We start from the raw sequence: 20,010 nt of genomic DNA, 5'->3' as shown, positions 1-20,010 counted from the left end.
AGCGTTTTTACAGTGCTTATCCTCTTCTTAATCTTCTTCCCCACCATGAGTCACATCCCTTCGTAATTTCCCTTTCGGAAGTTCAGCGCCGTGGCCGTCATTCTCAAGGTACCACTTTCAGTAATATAAATATCATAAAATATATTACATTTTGTAATCATCAAAGAACTTGATATCAAAATATATTCTAAAAGTAAAACATGTCCTGAAAAAATGGGTTAATAAAGTTATTTTCTGTGAAATAAGAAATTTAAGCATTATAATATTTGCTTGACATACAATTTAACTCTATTAAGAGTCGGAGTTGGCACATTTTCACTGACTCTGACTCCAGAGCTCTGATAAATGCACAGAAGGTGAGTCTATAATTGAAAGGAAGCTTTGGAATGAGGGGGGCATAAGATGGTGAAAGGGTCAGACTCAGAAGCAACCTCGGGAAATATTTCTTCACAGAAAGAGAGGTGAATTCATGGAACAGCCTCCCAGTGGTGGTGGTAGAGTCAAAGGCAATATCTGAATTCGAGAAGTCTTGGAACAACTAAATAGAATCTCTAAAGAAGAGGAAAGGATAGTATAGGTAGGACATATGGTCTTTATCGGCCTTCATTAGTCTCTGTTCTAGTATGGTATTCAGAGATATCAAAGGCCATGCGTAGGTATGCAGTGCTGGGCCATGTCTGGGTACCAACAATGAAAATCTTGATTACAGAGGCCACCCAGAAGCTAGCCATTTGCCAGCTGATATTCAGACCAGTGTGCAGTTGGGTTGCTAGGCAACCCTTTTGCTTTCCTAACTTAACAGGTTAGGAGACTTGAGTATCACTGCTGACATGTTGAGTATCGGTTCTGCCCAAACTTAACCCATGGACCGCCCCAGCACTAACCAGACAGTGCCACGACAGTCAGAGCCAATATATGACAGAATTTCCCGGTTAACTGCCATGAGGCCAATTAGCACCGTTTAACCGGTTGGAAGCCTCTCCTGCCCAGTTAAATGGTTTGGAACGCCGAGTCCTATATCCTTATAAGAGCTGGAATTCACCAATGGCTTGAATATGGCTCCAGTTCAAGCAGTTTGTACAAATGCAAGAATCAAAAATCTTTAGCCAGGGACCAAGGACTCCTCAAAATCTGATTATATGCACACTCTGAAGTATGGTCTACTATTTTTTTGGGGGGAGGGAGGGGTTCAACCCAGTACTTCCACCCCTTTTGGGCTTTCATCTTGGTCAGAACTAGGCCGAAGATCCAATTATCATTAGTCTTCATTTATGGCTACCTGGAGAGTATTTTTTTCCCCTCACATATGTCCTCCCCCACTCCCTCACCAGGTGGATCATTGTAGGGTGTAATTTCCAGGTCAATCAACAAACCAACCAATCAAAAGATTATTGAGAACTTCTATACTGCTACTAATGACGGGGGAGTCAATTAAGAGCGGTCTACATGAGCCTCTGCAAAGGCGCTATAATTCATGAGCTGTTATGATAAGGTGTTATGATTCTTTAACTTCTGTAGAGATGTTACCAAAAGGAGTTGTAAGGAGTTACAATACATAGACTCTATACTGAAATACACGGAGCTCTGTGGTGGGGTTACAGAGTTATTAATATCGGCATGAATCTTGGTTAGATATATTCAAAAATTCCCAAAGAAACACTGCAGATGCTAGACACAAGTGTAATTCCTATATTTACAGCTTCCTTTGTGAACAAATTGTCCCTGTTTATACCAAGATTAAGGGGAATTCTAGGGTAAGATTTGTTTTCCTGTAAAGCTTGAGCTTCCTCTCCAATAACAGGAGAATCCACTAGGATATGGTCAGTGAGAAACGTGAGCTGAGTGCCAAAAAGAACAGAGGAAAAAAGAATTAACACTGCAGAAACTGGGAGGGGGGGGGAAGGATTCTGCATTCATGAAGCAATCAATTTAGATCAAACTCTCACCATGGAAATATAATTCCTTAATATATTTACAACTACCTGTTGAGGTAGTCTGTATTACCCCTACAGAAATACCAGCTAGGCTGAAAAAGTAATACTGAGCCATGTATTTCTGCAATACTTCCTTGATTTGTGTATATAAAAAAAGAAAAGCTACAACACTTTGAGGTAAAAATGAGGGTTCATAGACAACCCCGCGAAAGACAAAGGCGCGCGCCGACAACTGAGCGCAAGACGGAGGTGCGCGCCAAAGAAAATTACAGTTTTTAGGGGCTCCGACGGGGGGTTTTGTTGGGGAGTCCCCCCAGTTTACTTAATAGAGATCGCGCCGGCGTTGTGGGGGGTTTGGGGGTTGTAACCCTCCACATTTTACTGTAAACTTAACTTTTTCCCTAAAAACAGAGAAAAAGTGAAGTTTTCATAAAAATGTGGGGGTTACAACCCCCCACCCCCCCACAATGCGGTGCGATCTCTACTAAGTAAAGTGGGGGGGTTCCCCCCACACGCCCCCCCCCCGTCGGAGCCGTAAAAACTGTAATTTTCTGCGGCGCGCACCTCCACGCTGCGCTCAATTGTCTGCGCGCGCCTTTGTCCAGGCGCGCTTTTGACCTGACACCAAAATGAGAGAAATATATGGTGGTACTCAAATCCTTCATTTCGGGTTTCCTGCTTCACTCTATCCCCTCCCCCTCAGATTCTTTGCCTGCTCGCTCTCTCTCGATCTCTCTCTCTTGATCTTCTTTAGGGTTTATTTCTTCACCCCTGTCCATCCTTCTAAAGAACACAGAAAGTTTCCATTTCAACGTTTTCTCTTCAAAGAAGCACATGGAGCCAAATAAGGACTACGGGCTAGATTCACTAAGGAAACCGATCAGTTTGCGAGCCCTTTGCGACCTGATTTCCCTCCGACCCAATTCACTAACCTCTCCTCTGAAGCCGATCCCGAACCGTGCATGCAAATGAGGGTAATCGGCATGCAAAGCAGGAAGGACGCGATTCACTAAACTTACCAACTGGCTGGCCAATCAAAAAACTAGCGACGGGTGAGGACCAGTCGCTTGTGCTAAAACCCTGCTCTCTGCCCCGATTCTCCTGCTCTGGCCGCCCTGCTCTCAGCTCTCTGCCCCGACTCTCCAGCCCTGCTCAGCCCCGACTCGCCCACTTTTTCCCCGCAGTGTGAGCCCGTTTGGTTTTAACCCGCGGGTTTAAAGCGGGTTAGAACCACGGGCTCGCAAAGTTAAAAAAGTAGTTTAAAAAAAGAAAAAAAAATCACCGAGCACGAAGGACCACCAGCGCATGCGCAGATCATCTACAGTTTAGGAAGATGGTCTACGCATGCTCTCCAGCGATAAGTGCGGTGGGTGGGGGGGGGGGGCGTGCTCACAATCGCCCCCATTTGCATGCAGGCCTTTAGTGAATTTGTCGGCCTGCATGCTGTCGGGCACGGATCGGACACGGAAAGGCGGTTAGTAAATCTACCCCTTCAGAGGTGGTAGAGAAGAACGGTTTAATAAAAGGGTGGGGAGCGGGAAGCGGCTGCATTTTGAAGAAAAATTAATCAGATTAGGAACTCTTCCCCTGGAGAAGAGATAGCTGAGAGGTGATACAAAAGAGGTTTCCAAAATCAGGAAGGGTGTGGAGCAAGTAAATAGGAGATAGTTATTTACCGTTTCAGAGGGTAGAAGGAGTCCTCATCTTTGTATTAAAACTGATACTAGTAAGTTTCAAGGAGTGTCCTGGTTCTTTTAAAAGACTAGAACACTCCTTGAAACTTCCTAGTATCAGGTTTAACACATTTTTGAGAGAGTACTTTTTTCCAGTCAATACACAGTTTAGCCATGGAATTTCCTTCCAGAGGATGTGGTCAAGCAACTAGCACAGTTGGATTTAAAACGGGTTTGGGCACATTTCGGGAAAAGAAACATCCATAAACAATCATTTGCCTGCTAGAAGAGGTGAAAACCACCATTATCCCCCCAGGAATGAGCCACAAGGAATGATTCTGCTCTCTGACATCCTGCTGTGTACTTAGGACTTGTATAAGCCAATATAGGAGACAAGATGTTACGCCCCCCAACATGGGCATGTTTTATGTTCTTAATGGTGCTCATGATACCAATGTTCTGCTGCAGGGAGAGGTGGAAGTACAGAGACCATGGGGGTGGGGGAGGAGAGGGAGAAAGAGCTGGGACAATGCACATTTGGAGTTGGTAGGACGAGCAGGCCCACTGCGGGATGAGGGAGAACAGGAAAAAGCGAGGCCCCTCCACAGATGCAGAGAGGAAAGACCAGAGTGGAATTCCCTGTCACTGTGGGACAGATTCACCAGTTCATGTCTGCTTTTCCTCCTCCTCTGTGTGTCTGAACTGGGATGTAGAAAATATCTGTTCAACATAGTGCCCCAGTTGGATGCCTGTCTTCCACATCTGAACATAAGAATAGCCTGACTGGGTCAGGCCAACGGTCCATCAAGCCCAGTAGCCCGTTCTCACGGTGGCCAATTCAGATCACTAGTGCCTGGCCAAAACCCAAGGAGTAGCAACATTCCATGCAGAATCCCCAGAGTAGCAAGATTCCGGAATCCCCAGAGTCGCAACATTCCATGCTACCGTTCCAGGGCAAGCAGTGGCTTCCCCCATGTCTGTCTCAATAACAGACTATGGACTTTTCCTCCAGGAATTTGTCCAAACTTTTCTTAAAACCAGCTACGCTATCCGCTCTTGCCACAACCTCTGGCAATGCGGGTTCCAGAGATTGACTATTCTCTGAGTGAAAAAATATTTCCTCCTATTGGTTTTAAAAATATTTCCCTGTCATTTCATTGCGTGCCCCCTAGTCTGAATCGCCTCTCGGTAAGCATCGGTGCATTTAGACACCTGGCTTTCTCTGCCAAAAGAGCCGCACTAGCCACAGCAGTTTCTGAATGACCCAGCTTCCAAAGAGAGAGACAGTCTATTCCAGTTCTTTTATAGGACACCACCCTTAATGCAGTTTGCTCCTCACAGCGCTAATTTTCAAGTGGAAGAAATAGAACTACAGCTGTCGCACTATGTAGAGTCTTAGTTTAAAAAAAAAAAAATTGGGGATGGCCAACGGGTCATGAACTTCAGTCCTTTTGCTACAACCTAACAGGGTAGGCAGGAGCTGGAGATGCGGAAATAGAACAGGATGGGCATTCTCCCAGAAATGTTTTCCTGCATCTGCCACTGTATGTTAGCACGGAGGTTGAACTGGAATGTTTCTCGCTGCTCGTAAGAAATGCGCCACTTAACGAGCTGCGCACTTGCTGCAACAGCTGGAAGGGTTTTGTCCCGTTGGAAGCCGGTTATATTCAGGCTTCCATGCTAAGCGATACACATAGAGAAAAAAATAGAAATAGCCAGGTTTCAGCCTTAACTCATGCAACAACTGGTGCTACTGTTCACAGGGTCTTAACATGGGCCGCTTTGGTATCAGTGTAGGCCTGCCTGCTTTTCAAAACTAATAACTAGAAACCACTATTGATGATATACAGGCGTATAAATTATGTTTTGATCAAATATAATTTCTATGTTAATCAGACTGACGTTTTGATCTGTGAGATTTTTTTTTCTGTCAAGTTTTTGATGATGACACGTGTGTGTGACTAGAACAGGTGGTCAGAAAATATATAATTTTTCCTCCTCTGTGACAACCGGTGCTATGGAGAAGGGGTAGAAGCCTTCTGAGGGAGGAAAATATCAGTATGGATTTTCTCTGCACGGAGTGGGGGGAAGGAAGAATTCTTTGGAATCTGATGATGAGAGCGCATGACAGATGAGGGAAGGTGTGCTATAGCCTCAACACCCTTGCTCAAATCCACGCTGCTCCTTGTGACCCTGAGCAAGTCACTTAATCCCCCTATTGCCCCAGGTACACAGACGAGGGAAAATGCTTGAGTACCTGAATGCATTCATGTAAACCGTTCTCAGTTCCCCTGGGAAAGCAGTAGAGAAAATTGAATGAATAAATGAGAGGTGTAAGAGATTTTAAGGCATTGAATTCTCACAGGGTTTTTTTCTTTTTTTTTGGGGGGGTGAGGGGGTTAATTTTATAATACAAGTAACGACACTTGCTTCAGAAACACAGACAGTAATACATTTCCAAGAAATCAAGTTAACTAAGGGCCTGTTTTACAAAGCCGAGTGGTAACAGCTCCGAAGCCCATAGAGATATAAAGGGCTTCGGGGCTGTTGCCGTGCGGCTTTGTAAAACAGGCCCTAAGAATTAAATAATCTTCCTTAGATCACATTTTCAGAGAAGGGGGTCTATACTCAGGAGAAATCGATCAAAGAAATCGTACAAAAGGCAAAGGCTATTATTTGACTAACTCGTTCCTATTTCTATAATAACTATCATTCAAATCAATAAAATAATACAGAAATCATTTGCAGTTATGAGAAACCTAAGACAAGATTGAAAATTCTTCGATAAAACACAATTCCGGCTCTTAGTACAATCACTAGTCCTAGGTCTTTTAGACCAGTGTTCTTCAACCACCGATCCACGGACCAGTGCCGGTCCACAGAAATTTCCTGCCGGTCCACAGGGCCAGCACGTGCATCAGGCCCAAAACAGTGTTCTTCAACCGCCGGTCCACGGTGCGATCGATGCGGCGTTATCTTCGAGCCAGCTCCCTCTTCCTAACTGATTCAGTGCACAAAGCCACGGGCAGCGGCTTCTACGGGCATCCTGCGCCTGAACCGTAAGCCTTCTCTCTGATGTTGCAACGTCAGAGGAAAGGCTTCCAGATGAGGCATGGGACTTGCAAGGTGCAATAAGTACTATTATGGGTCTGGGGTCTGGGGTGGAGATTGGGATCTGGCCAACGATTTAGCCCAGTGTTCTTCAACCGCCGGTCCACGGACTAATGCCGGTCCACAGAATAATTCTTTTATTTCTGCCGGTCCATAGGTGTAAAAAGGTTGAAAAACACTGTTTTAGACTATTGCAACATTCTCTACCTCCCCTGCCCAGCAACAATGACAAAACAACTACAAACAATCCAAAACACAGCACTGAGACTTATCTATTCATTGAGGAAACACGACCACATCACAGAGGCATATCTCAACTCACGCTGGCTTCCAATTACATTACATTACATTAGTGGTTTCTATTCCGCCAATACCTTGCGATTCAAGGCGGATTACAAAAGAAGTTATCTGGCCATTTCCAGGAGTTGAAGAGAAGAGCGAGTTGCTTCAGAGAATTGGGATGAGTCTTGCGGTGTTAGTTTGTCTTCAAAGATTTCTTGAATAGCATGGTTTTTATTTCTTTTCTGAACGATTTGTAGTCTGGGGTCGTTATCAGTAAATTGGAGAGTTGGTAGTCTAGTTTTGCTGCTTGTGTGGCTAGAAGGTCATCGTATAGTTTTTTTTCGTTTGATGTCTCAAGAATACTGTTCAAATTTTACTGTCTACTATTTAAAACTATAAACGGCGACCTACCTAAATAACCGCCTTATCCAAACTACTTCAACTAGACATAGGAAAACCCAAACCCCATTTATGCACCCTCCAATCAAAGAAGTTAAATGGAAAAAACTGTAGGATGGCCTCCTAGCCACCACAAGCAGCAAAACTAGACAACCAAATCTCCAATCTACTGCTAACGACCCCAGACTACAAAACGTTCAGAAAAGAAATAAAGACACTACTTTTCAAGAAATCCCTGAAAATGAACTAATACCGCAAGAACCTTCCCAATTCCCCGAAGCAACCAGCTCTACTCTTTATCTCTCCTGGAAATCGCCAGATATCTTCTTTTGTAATCCGCCTTGAACCGCAAGGTAATGGCAGAATAGAAATCACTAATGTAATGTAATCTCAGCTGATCTGATGCAAGAAATATATACTTGTTACCTAAATACCGCACCACACATTTACATGGATACGCTAGTAAGAAAGAGTCCCCTAGCTTCTTTACCTCTTTTTTCAATACAATGAATTCTTTTCGTCTATCCTGTCACTTTCGCAACATCTGGATATATCCAAATTTTTTGACCACAGAAGAGTTTCTGAGAGTTACGAAAACAGTTTCAAAGTTGCATTTAAGTCTTGCTCATCTACAAAGGAAATGAGCAGGGTTGCTCTTTCTACCACCTCTGTGAGTGAAGCCTCCAAGATATTTGAAATGTCCTCCAAAGGATTAACATGTTCTTGACCTTGTTCTTGAAGTCGAGCTGAAACATCGCTCAAATCCTGCCCTTCATTAATCTTTCGCAGTGGCAAATAATATATTTTATTAATAGGAGGAATAGCCTGAACAGGCATAGACAAAATTTCAATTACATTTTTTTTTAAGAAATCCAACGGAGAAAGGACAGATTTGGGGAAATTAAAAACTCTCAAATTAAGCCTCCTATTATAATTTTTTTTTTTTAAACAGGGAAAGGGATTGGGACTTATATATCGCCTTTTTGTAGTTTATCTTGAACTATCTCAGATACACCACTACCTAGATACACCACATCACCTTTATCCACATTAATAAAGCTAGACTGACGTACAATGCTTTTAGAAAACTCATAAAAACTACCTTATTCGATAGATATATCACCTAAACAAAAATCTTCCCCGAACACTTTTTTTCTTGTTTCGTTTTTTCCCAATAGGCCACCTCTGAATTTCTAATCAAACTGTATTTTGTAATTCGGGACCTTTCATCTAATATGTCCCTTCTAAAAAATTCTTAACAAACTGTATATTGTAATTTTCACTGTATGTTTGTAATTCGTGACCTTTTCCAAACAGGTCCTTCGGAAATTTCTTAGCAAACTGTATATTTTATCTTTTCGCTTTCTTAAAATTCCTGTACTCTGTATTTTCCTCTGACTATCTGCATATTGTAACTCGCTGAATGTCCAGCTCTCTTGAATGTAAACCGCCTAGAAGTCGCAAGATTATGGCGGTATAGAAGAATAAAGTTATTATTATTATATTTATTCATGCCTCCAAAAAAATCAAGCAGATTGGTGAGGCGAGACCTCCCTTCGCTGAACCCACATTGAATTGTGTTTGTCTACATGTTCCACAATTATATTTTTTATAATTGCGCGTGGCTTTGTAGCGTGCGCTACTCCGTGTGTTAATGCCCTAACGCAACTTCGTAAAAGGAGCTCTTTGAATTTGCCTTCCTCTCGCTCTAAGCTTGTAGCCGTAGGATGTGACGGCACATTGTCCAACAATAAAATGAAGCAGTTGTCATACCAGTCGAGGAAAATGTCACAATTCATCTAGGCTTTGTTTTGACTTTGTGTTAACAGTTATAGCATATGTACATTTTTGAAAGCGATAACTCCAACTTATAACTTAGGGTTACATTTCCCCTCCACCAACAATGTGACACATTGTTTGGAGGACTCAAACCCAGGAGCCAATTGCTCCTTACAACTAACTAGAGATTTACTGGGAAGTGATTTCGTCTGCATTATCAACACAATCAGGATCATCGTTTATGATAATGCCATTAAATTGTACAAGAAAGTCATTAGCCGTTGGTAAATTTGCAGAAAGTTGTCTTTCACCGTGAATTTTTTAGAACAGAATGCTATTCAGGATCTACCCCAAAACATCTCACAAAATTAGCGCTCTAGAGCAGTGGTTCCCAACCCTGTCCTGGAGGACCACCAGGCCAATCGGGTTTTCAGGCTAGTCCTAATGAATATGCATGAGAGAGATTTGCACATAATGGAAGTGACAGGCAAGCAAACCTGCTCCATGCATATTCATTAGGGCTAGCCTGAAAACCCGATTGGCCTGGTGATCCTCCAGGACAGGTTTGGGAACCACTGCTCTAGAGGGCTAACTTCCTTCATAGTACACAAATGTTTTGCCGCTACTTGTCTACACAGAATTGCTGGCATTTCAACATCTTTGTGCTCGCTTCGAGACTTTGTTTACTTTTCTTTGATCGTCTGAATGCTGCTGTGAGGCAAGGCTCTACCGGTTTGAAAACCTTTCTCGCTTTCCCACGCCACGACACATTGCACCTGAACCTAAGGAAGCCCTTTTCTCTCGAGGTGAACGGGCCTTGGTTTTTATGCCAGTCAGACCCAGAAGTTCCTCTTCTGCTTCACGGCACCTAATTCAAGTCGGGGCTCTTTCTCCGTCATGCCTCCGCTGCGTCCCTCAGAATGACAGCCCACAGCAGCTGAAAATCATTGGACTTGTTTTTAAGATGGACCCCTAGGGGGCTCTTAAAACTCGAACTTTTAACCTCGGTGGCAAGGATAGAACATTTTGTTACAAGGTTTCAGAAAAAAAAAAAATGCTTTTAGAGTTGAAGTTTATTTTTAAAAATGTATATGCCGCCTCTAAACAAAGCGGTTTCCATACAATAAACATACATAATTATGAGCACAAAACAGAAATTTACAATTCCATTCATTCCTGTCTAAAATAACTAAATACCACTCCCTCCAAACAAACAATTTATAGCAGAGGCAATTAGTAATCGGTCTACTTGTAGACTCAGACGCCCAAACCAAAACAGAAACTACTTATTCCACAAAACATAATATACGTACACTTCTCCCTCCGTATTCGCTGTGATAGGGGATTAACAGAACCGCAAATACAGAAAAAACGCGAATAACTTTTTCATATGTTATTCGTTGTTTTCTATTAAAAACCATCGTGAATAGAGTGAAACCGCAAATAATATGGTGGGAGACCTGGTCTGTTCCTGAAGGAGAGGCAAAACACAGTGAAGAAAGTGCTGGGAATCGGCGATTTTCTCTGTAAACACTTGGAATCAGCGATTTCTCTATGCAAGTTGACATAATTGGTGGGGGAGGGGGGGGGAGAAACCAGCAAGCTAAAAACCGTGAATAATCGAAACCGCGAATGGTGAAACTGCAAATACGGAGGGAGAAGTGTAGTATAGGTTGCTATGGCTCTACAAATACGCACCCACTAACGGCTTAATTTTCAACAGTTTCTTAAATCTAAAGCGGTCAGTGCATAATCTTAGATGTCCTGACAACTTATTCCAAAGGGACACTCCAGCCAATGAAAACATCTTAGATTTCGTATCTACATATCTCACACTTACCTCAGTATTCACTAATAATCTCATGCCACCTTCTGATCGCAAAGCTGTGTTACGCATATATACCAAAGAAAAGATTGTAAAAAGTCACTCACGTTTTCTAACTTGTAAATAAAATTTTGCTTGGAAGATTTGAAGAAAAAAGTTATCTTGCTGAAAATATTAGGCGGTTTTTATTAGTAACATATCAGATGTCCGAATATGCTCTGGTCTATTGATGTCATTTTTGTGTGTGTTTGTGAATGATACACAGGGTGCAAGGTGCTTCTATTCCTTTCTCTCCTCTCTTCTACATTCCAAAGTATTTAGATCAATGCTGTCTTGTTAAAATGTTTATTTTATTTTTATTTTTCCTCTAACTCTACTTTTCACTTCTCTATTACCCTCCAGGTACTTTAGTTAGATTGTGAGCCTTCGGGACAGTAAGGGAATTTTTCAAGTACCTTTCTTATTTCTAATCTTAATGTATATTTTCTGTAAACCGCTTAGAACCTAACGGATGTAGCAGTATATAAGAAATAAATTACATTACATTACAAAATTGTTCTCCGTCCATTGTCTCCTCCTTCTTGGTGACAGCATAGTAGGTGAGGTAGGGGGTGCCAGGGGCATATCACACAGTATTGGGTGGCACTATTTAACTTTGAGAAACGAAAGTGGTCTGGAAAGTTGGTGGGAGAACTAAAAAGGATTATGCCTTTGAAAAAGCTCCGGCGAAACATGTCGGCAAGATAATCTCGATTTGCTTTACTAACCTAAGTACAGCATATGAATAAATAAGCTTTATGATTTCAGCTATCTAAGCATTTAAAATTATTATAAGCTATTGAAGTATTTATATATAAAACTTTACACTTTAATAAAAGAACCAGTGAGGAACGGACACGTCAAGCTTAAGGCTGTGAGTTAAGTGAGCCTGGAGTGGTGTTCTGAGGTTCTGGTTCTAAAAATTCCATCTGCTTTAGAAATTGTATGTATGTTTTTACTGAACATACATGAGCGGAGGGGCATATCACACAGCACAAGATTCCGACTCAGTATCTTGTGTTCAAGGCTGAATATAAAAAGAGCACGGATTAGTTATATGAGATCTAACAATTAAGTTTGTGAACTCCTCCTAGAAAAAGTGCTGCATACCTCATTGCTGAATATCATTACGGTCACCCTCGAAGTACTCACCTTGGGAAGCTATGCACTGACGCCAACGCCTGGTCCACCCTTCAAAGCAATTCTGGAACTCTCATTCTGGAATGCCCATCAGATCTGTCATCGTATTACCCTTGATGTCCTGAATGTCATCAAAATGTCTTCCTTTCAGTATTTCACCGGGGGCCAAATCAGGTGAGTAGGGAGGGTGTCCCAATACAGTTATTAGTTTTCTGGCTAAAAATGCCCTCTCAGACAGTGCCGTGTGAGCTGGTGCAATGTTGTGATGAAAGAGCTATGAGTTGTTGGCGGAAAGTCCGGGTCGTTATCATCTAACTTTTTCACGCAGCCTTTTCAGCACTTCCGAATAGTAAACTTGGTTAATTGTTTGTCCAGTTGGTACAAATTCATAATGAACAATCCCTCTTTTATCCCCCCAAAAGTTAGCAGCATCATTTTGACTCTTTATGTGGACTGGCAAACTTTTTTGGTGATGGAGAATTAGCTGACTTCCATTGTGCACTTTGACGCTTTGTTTCAGGGTCATATCGGTACAGCCATGTTTCATCACCAGTGATAACACGGCTCCCAAACATCGTCTTGCCTCTCCAAAAGGTCTTGGCAAACTTTGACTCTCCTTTGCTTCATCGGTGAGCTCCTTCAGGACCATTTTTGTACACACCTTTCTTATGCCAAGATTTTCCTGTTTTTCTATCGATTGGTCTGCTATGCTTCTCACAGTCGGCCGACAATTTTGACGCACAACTCAATGAATTTTTGCAATGTTTCCATCCTGCTCATTACTGGTCTCCCTGACCTTATCTGTGACGCTTTCTCTCCCCTCAGAAAAACGTTTAATCCATTTGCACACTGCTGTTTTCTTCATGACATTATCCCCATAAGCTTGGACTAATATGTCCCTGATTTCGCTTCCACTCTTACCAAGTTTAACAAGAAATTTAATGTTTCTTCGTTGCTCTAATTCAAGCTCTGATATTCTTGCGCTGGCACACAAAAACAAGAATGAACGCCACTCTTCAAAACACCACCACAGGTCAACATGAACACAGCTGTGAGACGCTGATATTCCAACATTGTTTGTACAGTGCTGCCAACGTAAGCGCACAGAGACAAGTTTGCGAACTTAATTGTCAGACCTCATATGACTTAAGTTATAAGTATAAAGTTATATATGTATTAGATTAGAAGAATACCAATCTTCTAGTTTCAATGTTGTATGCATTGTCTTTGAAGTTGAGATCTCTGCGAAGTGTGGAGAAATGTAAGAGAACATAAGAATAGCCTTACTTGGTCCTCCATCAAGCCCAGAAGCCCGTTCTCACAGTGGCCAATCCAGGTCCCTAGTACCTGGCCAAAACCCAAGGAGTAGCAACATTCCAGCATTTCAAAGAATAGCCAGATTCTGGAATCCCAATGAAAACAACATTCCAGAGCTGAGACTGTGATATCATAATGCCTCATTCCACAGTGCCTCAGAGCCAACCTCATCAGTGATGTTACAATGGCTTCATTGTCCTATACTTGGCTCACATAAGAACATAAGAATAGCCGTACTGGGTCAGACCAATGGTCCATCAAGCCCAGTAGCCTGTTCTCACGGTGGCCAATCCAATTCACTAGTACCTGGTCAAAACCCAAGGAGTAGCAATATTCCATGCTACTGATACAGGGCAAGCAGTGGCTTCCCCCTTGTCTTTGTCAATAACAGAGTAGACTATGGACTTTTCCTCCAGGAACTTGTCCAAACCTGTCTTAAAACCAGAGGGAATGAAACACAGTGCTGTTCTCTCCAGCATTTGAATATTAGAGGTCCAATGACTAACAGAGTTATATGGCAATATAACGGTAGATTTTAGATTAGTAATTGTAAAGGATTTTATGTTGTATTGTCTAATAGGTCCTAATTTTGACTATGTACGTTTGTTAACTCGCCAAGAATGTGAAGATAGTGCAGGTAAGAAATCTTTAAAATAAATAAATAGATAGATATAGATATATGTGTATGTATAAGATAAATTGTTTAATATAAATTGTATATATGTGTAATATATAGATAGATAGATAGTAATTCAGTGGCATTTGGTAACAGCAGGGGGCACACAGATAATAAGGAACCCATATGCCTAGGATATGTTATACAATACTAGTAAGCACTAGCATAGCCTTGGGTGGCCCAGCCGGTTTGGGCTCAGGCCCATCCCAAATTCTGGTATCTCTGTTATAGCTGGCAGGGATCTTCTAGCCCCGGCAACTGGAAGAGGTCATTTGGCAGCCAGAACAGGTCATTCCCCTACTTGCTGCAGCCAGTGGCAGTGTCCATGGGTTGTCGTCACATGCTGTCCCCCCTCCCCCCCCCCCCCCCCCATTCATACTTGGTTTATGCGCATGCATGAAAACTGAGCGGTGTGCAGAAAAGGAGAGGCCAGCGCAGCAGCACTGCATTGGCAGTCCCACTGGCTCCAGCAAGTAAAAGAATGACCTTTTCTGGCCACCAGAGGACCTCTTCCAGCTGGTGGGACTTGGAGACCTTCACCAGCTTAGGTATTTACAGGGCAAGATTAACCAATAGGCCAAGTAGGCACGTGCCTAGGGCCCGAAATGGTCAGGGGGGCCCAATGAAGGATGGCATCAACATTGTTTTTCCAAACTGCGATGGGCCCCTCCATCATTGATCGGCAACGCAGCCCCCCCCCCCCCCCCCCCCCCATCGACGGAAAGTAAGACAAGCAAGCAACGCGGGTAAGAAAGGCAACGGAAACTAATTGTGCAAGCGGTGCTGCTTGCCCAAAGCTTCCCTCTGACGCAGCTTCTTGTTTCCGCCTGGGCGCATGGTGGGGTGGGGCAGGGGCCCAGTGTACTTGTGTGCCTAGGGGCCCTCGATGAATTAATCCTGCCCTGGGTATTTACCTTATTTCTTAGGGGTCACTAGTACAGAGTAGAGAATAACATGGGGACAAATTATTCCCCTTCCCCGCACGTTTTGTCCCTGTCGTATTCCTGTAAGCTCTGCCTTAACCACACAACCTTGAACACTTAATAATTTTAAAGCATTCGAGGCTTGTGCAGATGAGGACGGAGCTTAGGCATTGGTGGAATGAGGCATTATGACATCACAATCTGAGCTCTACAATGTTGCTACTTAGGGGTTTAAAGCGTTTGAGGCTTGTGCAGATGAGGACGGAGCTTGCAGGAATGGGGCAGGGACAGGGAAAGAACTCGCTGGGGTGGGAAAATGAGTTTCCGCGGGGATGGGGGAAAATTTGTCCCTGTGTCATTCTCTAGTACAAAGTGGGTGGGGGTAGGGTGAAATGGAATTGTGTTCCCACCCGCTTTGGGCTCATATTTACATGCACAGTTGTAGAATAAGGGTGATCCGCTCCTAAATTTAACCCACGAGAATTGACACCAAGTTTCGGTTGGTGTAAATTTAGTTCTGGGTCCTGGGCTATAAGCGTTATTCTGTAAACTGCGCCTAACTTTAAGCACTGTTTATAGAACAGCGCTAAGCAGGGGAGAATTTGGTGCCAATTTTTCAAGTGCCATATATAGAATTTAATCCTAAGAGCTTTAGTAAAATGGAGTTTAAGCTAGGCATCTTAATATTACAATTTCTCTCTTAAAGTGCACTTGTGTAGCATGTGATATGTCTTCCATTGTGACTTTGTGTATAATGATCTGGAAGCCTCACAGACAGAATGGCCAGAGCCCAGGGCAATACTTTCCTTATGCTCCCCCTCAATTAGCCTTTTCAGTGCTGAACATAAGGGCCCTTTACAAGAGACCTAAGGCTTGATGCCTCCCTCTCCCTTCCCCATTCGTACCACGTAAATAATTTTGCACACAAATTAGACCTGCCCTTAAGTGACCTCGACTTGGCAACTGCTCAGGAGATGGAATTTTTTTAAAAAAAGTGCAAGCTGTTCTTTTTTTTTTAGCATGAATATTTTGTTCTTATGAATGGAACAAATCTATCCATATTCTGTATCAAGCACGTAGCTGCTCTCAGCAAACCACTGATTTTTCTACAGAGTCAAAAAAAAAAAGTGGCAACATTATTGTAAATCCAGACGTTCGTGCTATGTTATAAGCCCTATTTTACATAGAATATAGAGACTGGAACCGAGTCGTAAGCTCAGGACATGCTTAACTATGGAAATGCCCAGGAAAATGGCCAAGGTGTCATTGTTTTCAATGGCGGCTAAGAAAGCAAATAAAATGTTAAGAATTATCAGGAAAGGAATGGAAAACAAAGATGAACAAGTGCTTTTGTGTCATGCAAGACTGGTCTCTACATCTAAAAAAAAATATAGCAGAATTAGAAAAGATACAGAGAAGGGCAACAAAAACGATAAAAGGGATGGAATGAAAGCCCTACGAGGAAAGGCTAAATTAGTTAGAGCACTTCAGCCTGGAGAAAAGATAGCTCAGGGGAGATGAGATAGAGGTCTACAAAATGCTGCATGATGTGGACTGTGAATCGCTTGCTCACTCTTTTCCAAAAATACTAGGACTAGGGGGTATGCGCTGAAGCTACTTAATAGTAGATTTAAAACAAACCAGTGAAAATGTTTCTTCACCAAGCATGTAATTAAACTGTGGAATTTGTTGCCAGAGAACACAGTGAAAGCAGTTAGATTAGCAGGGTTTAAAAAAGGTTTGGATAATTTCCTGAAAGAAAAGTCCATCAGCCATTATTAAGAAGGATTTTGGGAAACCCACTGCTTATCTTTAGGATAAACAGCAAAAATCTGTTTTGCTTTTTGGGATCCTGCCAGGTATTTGCAACCTGGGCTGTACACTGTTGGAAACAGGATACTGGGCTTCATTGACCTTTGGTCTCTCCCAGTATGGCAACTCATATGTTCTTATGTTAGAAAAAAGATCTGCCAACGTAGAGTCTCTTAAAATACGCTGCAGTAGTGAATGTTTATTTGCCGGCACAAGCATCGGGAGCAGCTATTTTACAAAGATACACATTTTTAAAAATGCACGGTACGGACATGGCAGGTCCACGTGGAGCCACAGAGCTAAATGTTTATTTCCCGATATTCAGCCCATGGCCGCTAGCTGTGCTTAAAGCCGCTGAGCCCCGCAGGTGAATTTATCCCAGATATCCAATGCGAAAGTCATGAGTCTCCAGGCCAGCTGTGGATCTAGAAGTTATGCAAATGCCAACAATATTTGGTCCCAATGTTCACATATGCCCCCATTACAGCTAGATAGATCTGGATGAGCTGAAGTGGGCTTTGATGGCAGCTTTAGTAAGTAACGAGTAAGTCCAGGGCCGAGCAGACTTCCACGGTCTGTGCCTTGAAGATGGCAAAGACAGATCAAGTATACAATACATATGTTACAGTATATCTCATCATATGATATGCTATGAGTTGATCTTGTTGGGCGGACTGGATGGACCATGCAGGCATTTATCTGCCATCATCTACCGGTTACATAGGAAACCGGGCAAAGATATGACTGTCTTTGCATGGTTCTCTCTGCCCAGTTCGCTGTGGGAGCATCAGCAGTGAACATCGCCAGTTTCCAAATAACTGCCAGCTCTTCCCTGACTCCGGTCACAGGCCACCCTGGTACTGCCCACACACGGCCACGGTGGTCCGAGAGATTATTCAGCACATTGTGTAGTTCAGCGGGGTTTAAGCGGTAGATATTTTATGAGATCACTTAGGCCCAGATTCTATAAATGGTGCCTGAAGTTAGGCACCTAGATCGGCCCTTAATTATTCAATTTGGCTTAATTGGTGCTGTTAATTGAAAAGCTCCATTAAAAACCAATTTAAAAAATAATTAGCTGGTAGACTCCTAACTCGGTAAGCGCCTATCACTTCAATGTAAGCACCTGCGCTAAGGCGCCTACCAGAAAGTAGACATGGTTGGGGTGGATTCCGAAAATTCAATAACCAATAAATGGACTGAAGTATCACTTAAGACACACCAAACACAGAATGTCAAAGATTTAAAGAAAAGCATAACGTAGAGAAGAACAGACCTCAATTTAATTGTTCTTTGACTTGCAACAAATCATTTAGATCCCATGTCATCATAGCGATAAACACAGAGGATCTATTAGAAAACAAATGGTATAAATTAAAGACCTAAGGCTGGTATTGGACAGACTTATACAGTTTGTGTCCCATATGGGGTGATTCGGTGTAGAATGGGCTGGGGAGGGCATCAATAGGAACTCCACTAGCTTGGAACATGAGGACGTTACTGGCCATACTTTACGATAGACATCCTGCAAACAACGGGATGGTTGGATAGGCTGGAGAGAGCTTAGATGGCAACTTTAGCAGTTGGAACCTAGGACAATACCAGGTGGACTTTAGTCTATGGCCCGGAAATGTCAAAGAAGAGACAAGTGAATTTAATCATGTATTTTTAATTAGAATAACTAATGGGCAGACTGGATGGACCATTCAGGTCTTTTTCTGCCGTCATTTACTATGTTACCTGGCAGAAACCCAAAGAGTAGCAACATTCCAGAGCTGAGATTGTGATGTCATAAGGCCTCATTACACCAATGCCTAAGAGCCAACCTCAGCAGTGATGTCACAATGGCTTGATTAGATGGCCACTTCAGCATTTGGAACCTAGGACAATACCAGGTAGACTTTAGTCTATGGCCCAGAAATATCAAAGAAGAGACAAGTTAATTTAATCATGTATTTTTAACGAGACTAACATGAGCAGACTGGATGGACTGTTCAGGTCTGTCTGCTGTCATTTACTAAGTTACTATACTTATAACATTCATATGTTGCTGTTTTCTTCCAGTCACAATTTGGTTTTATACCAAGGTCCACAGTGATAAACTTGCCAACTTCTTCTACAGGTTCATGAGGTTCTGATCAAAAATTCAAAATATGTCCATAATAAGAGACAGAGAGAATCATCCAAATAAATGATTACAAATCACAAAAATAGCACTTATCTTAAGCTTTCCTCATGCTTCTTCAAGAGGTTGTTATCCTTTCTGCCAGAGTAGTTGTAATTGTCCTCTCGGCCAACTCGCCAGGTTCTGGGCAGATTTTGGACATGGTTGGATTTAGGTGCGCTCACTTAGGCCAAGAAAACCCTGGCATAAATGGAGAGTGCACCTAAGGTTTCAACACCTACCGCTGTCTGATTGCGCCCCTAGGTGCAATTGCAGAAACATCGCCTAGTGGATGATTGACAATTGTGCTCATTGCTCCCTAGAAATTAGGTTAAGTAAGTTGGATAACTCTAAGTCTAATAGTTGTTGGCTCTGTCATCTAGATATAGGTACATTGGATCATTTACTATTTTATTGTCCTAAGATACTGATTTTTTGGAAGTCAATTTGGGGACATATTAATAATATCTTAGAATCTAAAATCCCTTTATCTTATGAAGTAGTTATTTGTGGAACTGTGTTGCATATCAGGGATCCGTTAGATAAATATAAAGGTCGACTGTTCCTAATTATGACAGGTATTGCTGTACAGTTGATCATGCGTAATTGGAAAAATTGGGACCGTCTTAACTTTACATTCTGGTGGGCAAATTTATGCTTGATATACAGATATGAAAAAATGATTGCAGAATCTTTAAGGAATATAAATTCCGGAACTTGGAGGCGAGGAGGATGGCAGTTTGAGTGCAGAGCTCCTCTCCCTGGACATTCTCACTAAAGATTTTATAACTATTTAATCCCTTCAGTTTAACTAAAGTGATTTCAGATGGCTTCAAGAAAACAACTTACATTGGATACTGTATTTGCTACAGATGGAAAAAGTAAAAGACCAAAACCAAACCCTGTAACACCATCTAACACCATTCCAGCAGGGGA

At 42.4% G+C, this 20,010-nt stretch overlaps 1 protein-coding gene across 5 annotated transcripts in view; it reads left to right on the top strand.

Moving 5' to 3' along the window:
- EYA2 (EYA transcriptional coactivator and phosphatase 2) overlaps positions 1-20,010 on the top strand; it is a 261,571-nt gene that overhangs the window by 114,650 nt on the left and 126,911 nt on the right. For 3 of the 5 annotated variants that reach the window (XM_033915077.1, XM_033915074.1, XM_033915076.1), the window contains exon 7: positions 14,080-14,136. The exons of the other annotated variants lie outside the window; for them this stretch is intronic. In XM_033915077.1, coding sequence (XP_033770968.1) covers positions 14,080-14,136 — 57 coding nt within the window. The remainder of the gene's footprint in view (positions 1-14,079; positions 14,137-20,010) is intronic. 5 annotated transcript variants of the gene reach the window in all.

The sequence above is a fragment of the Geotrypetes seraphini genome, chromosome 11 (genome assembly GCF_902459505.1).
Source record: "Geotrypetes seraphini chromosome 11, aGeoSer1.1, whole genome shotgun sequence".
NCBI lineage: Eukaryota > Metazoa > Chordata > Amphibia > Gymnophiona > Dermophiidae > Geotrypetes > Geotrypetes seraphini.
The sequence above is the reverse complement of the archived record's forward strand: the minus strand, read 5'-3'. Positions and strand labels throughout refer to the sequence as shown.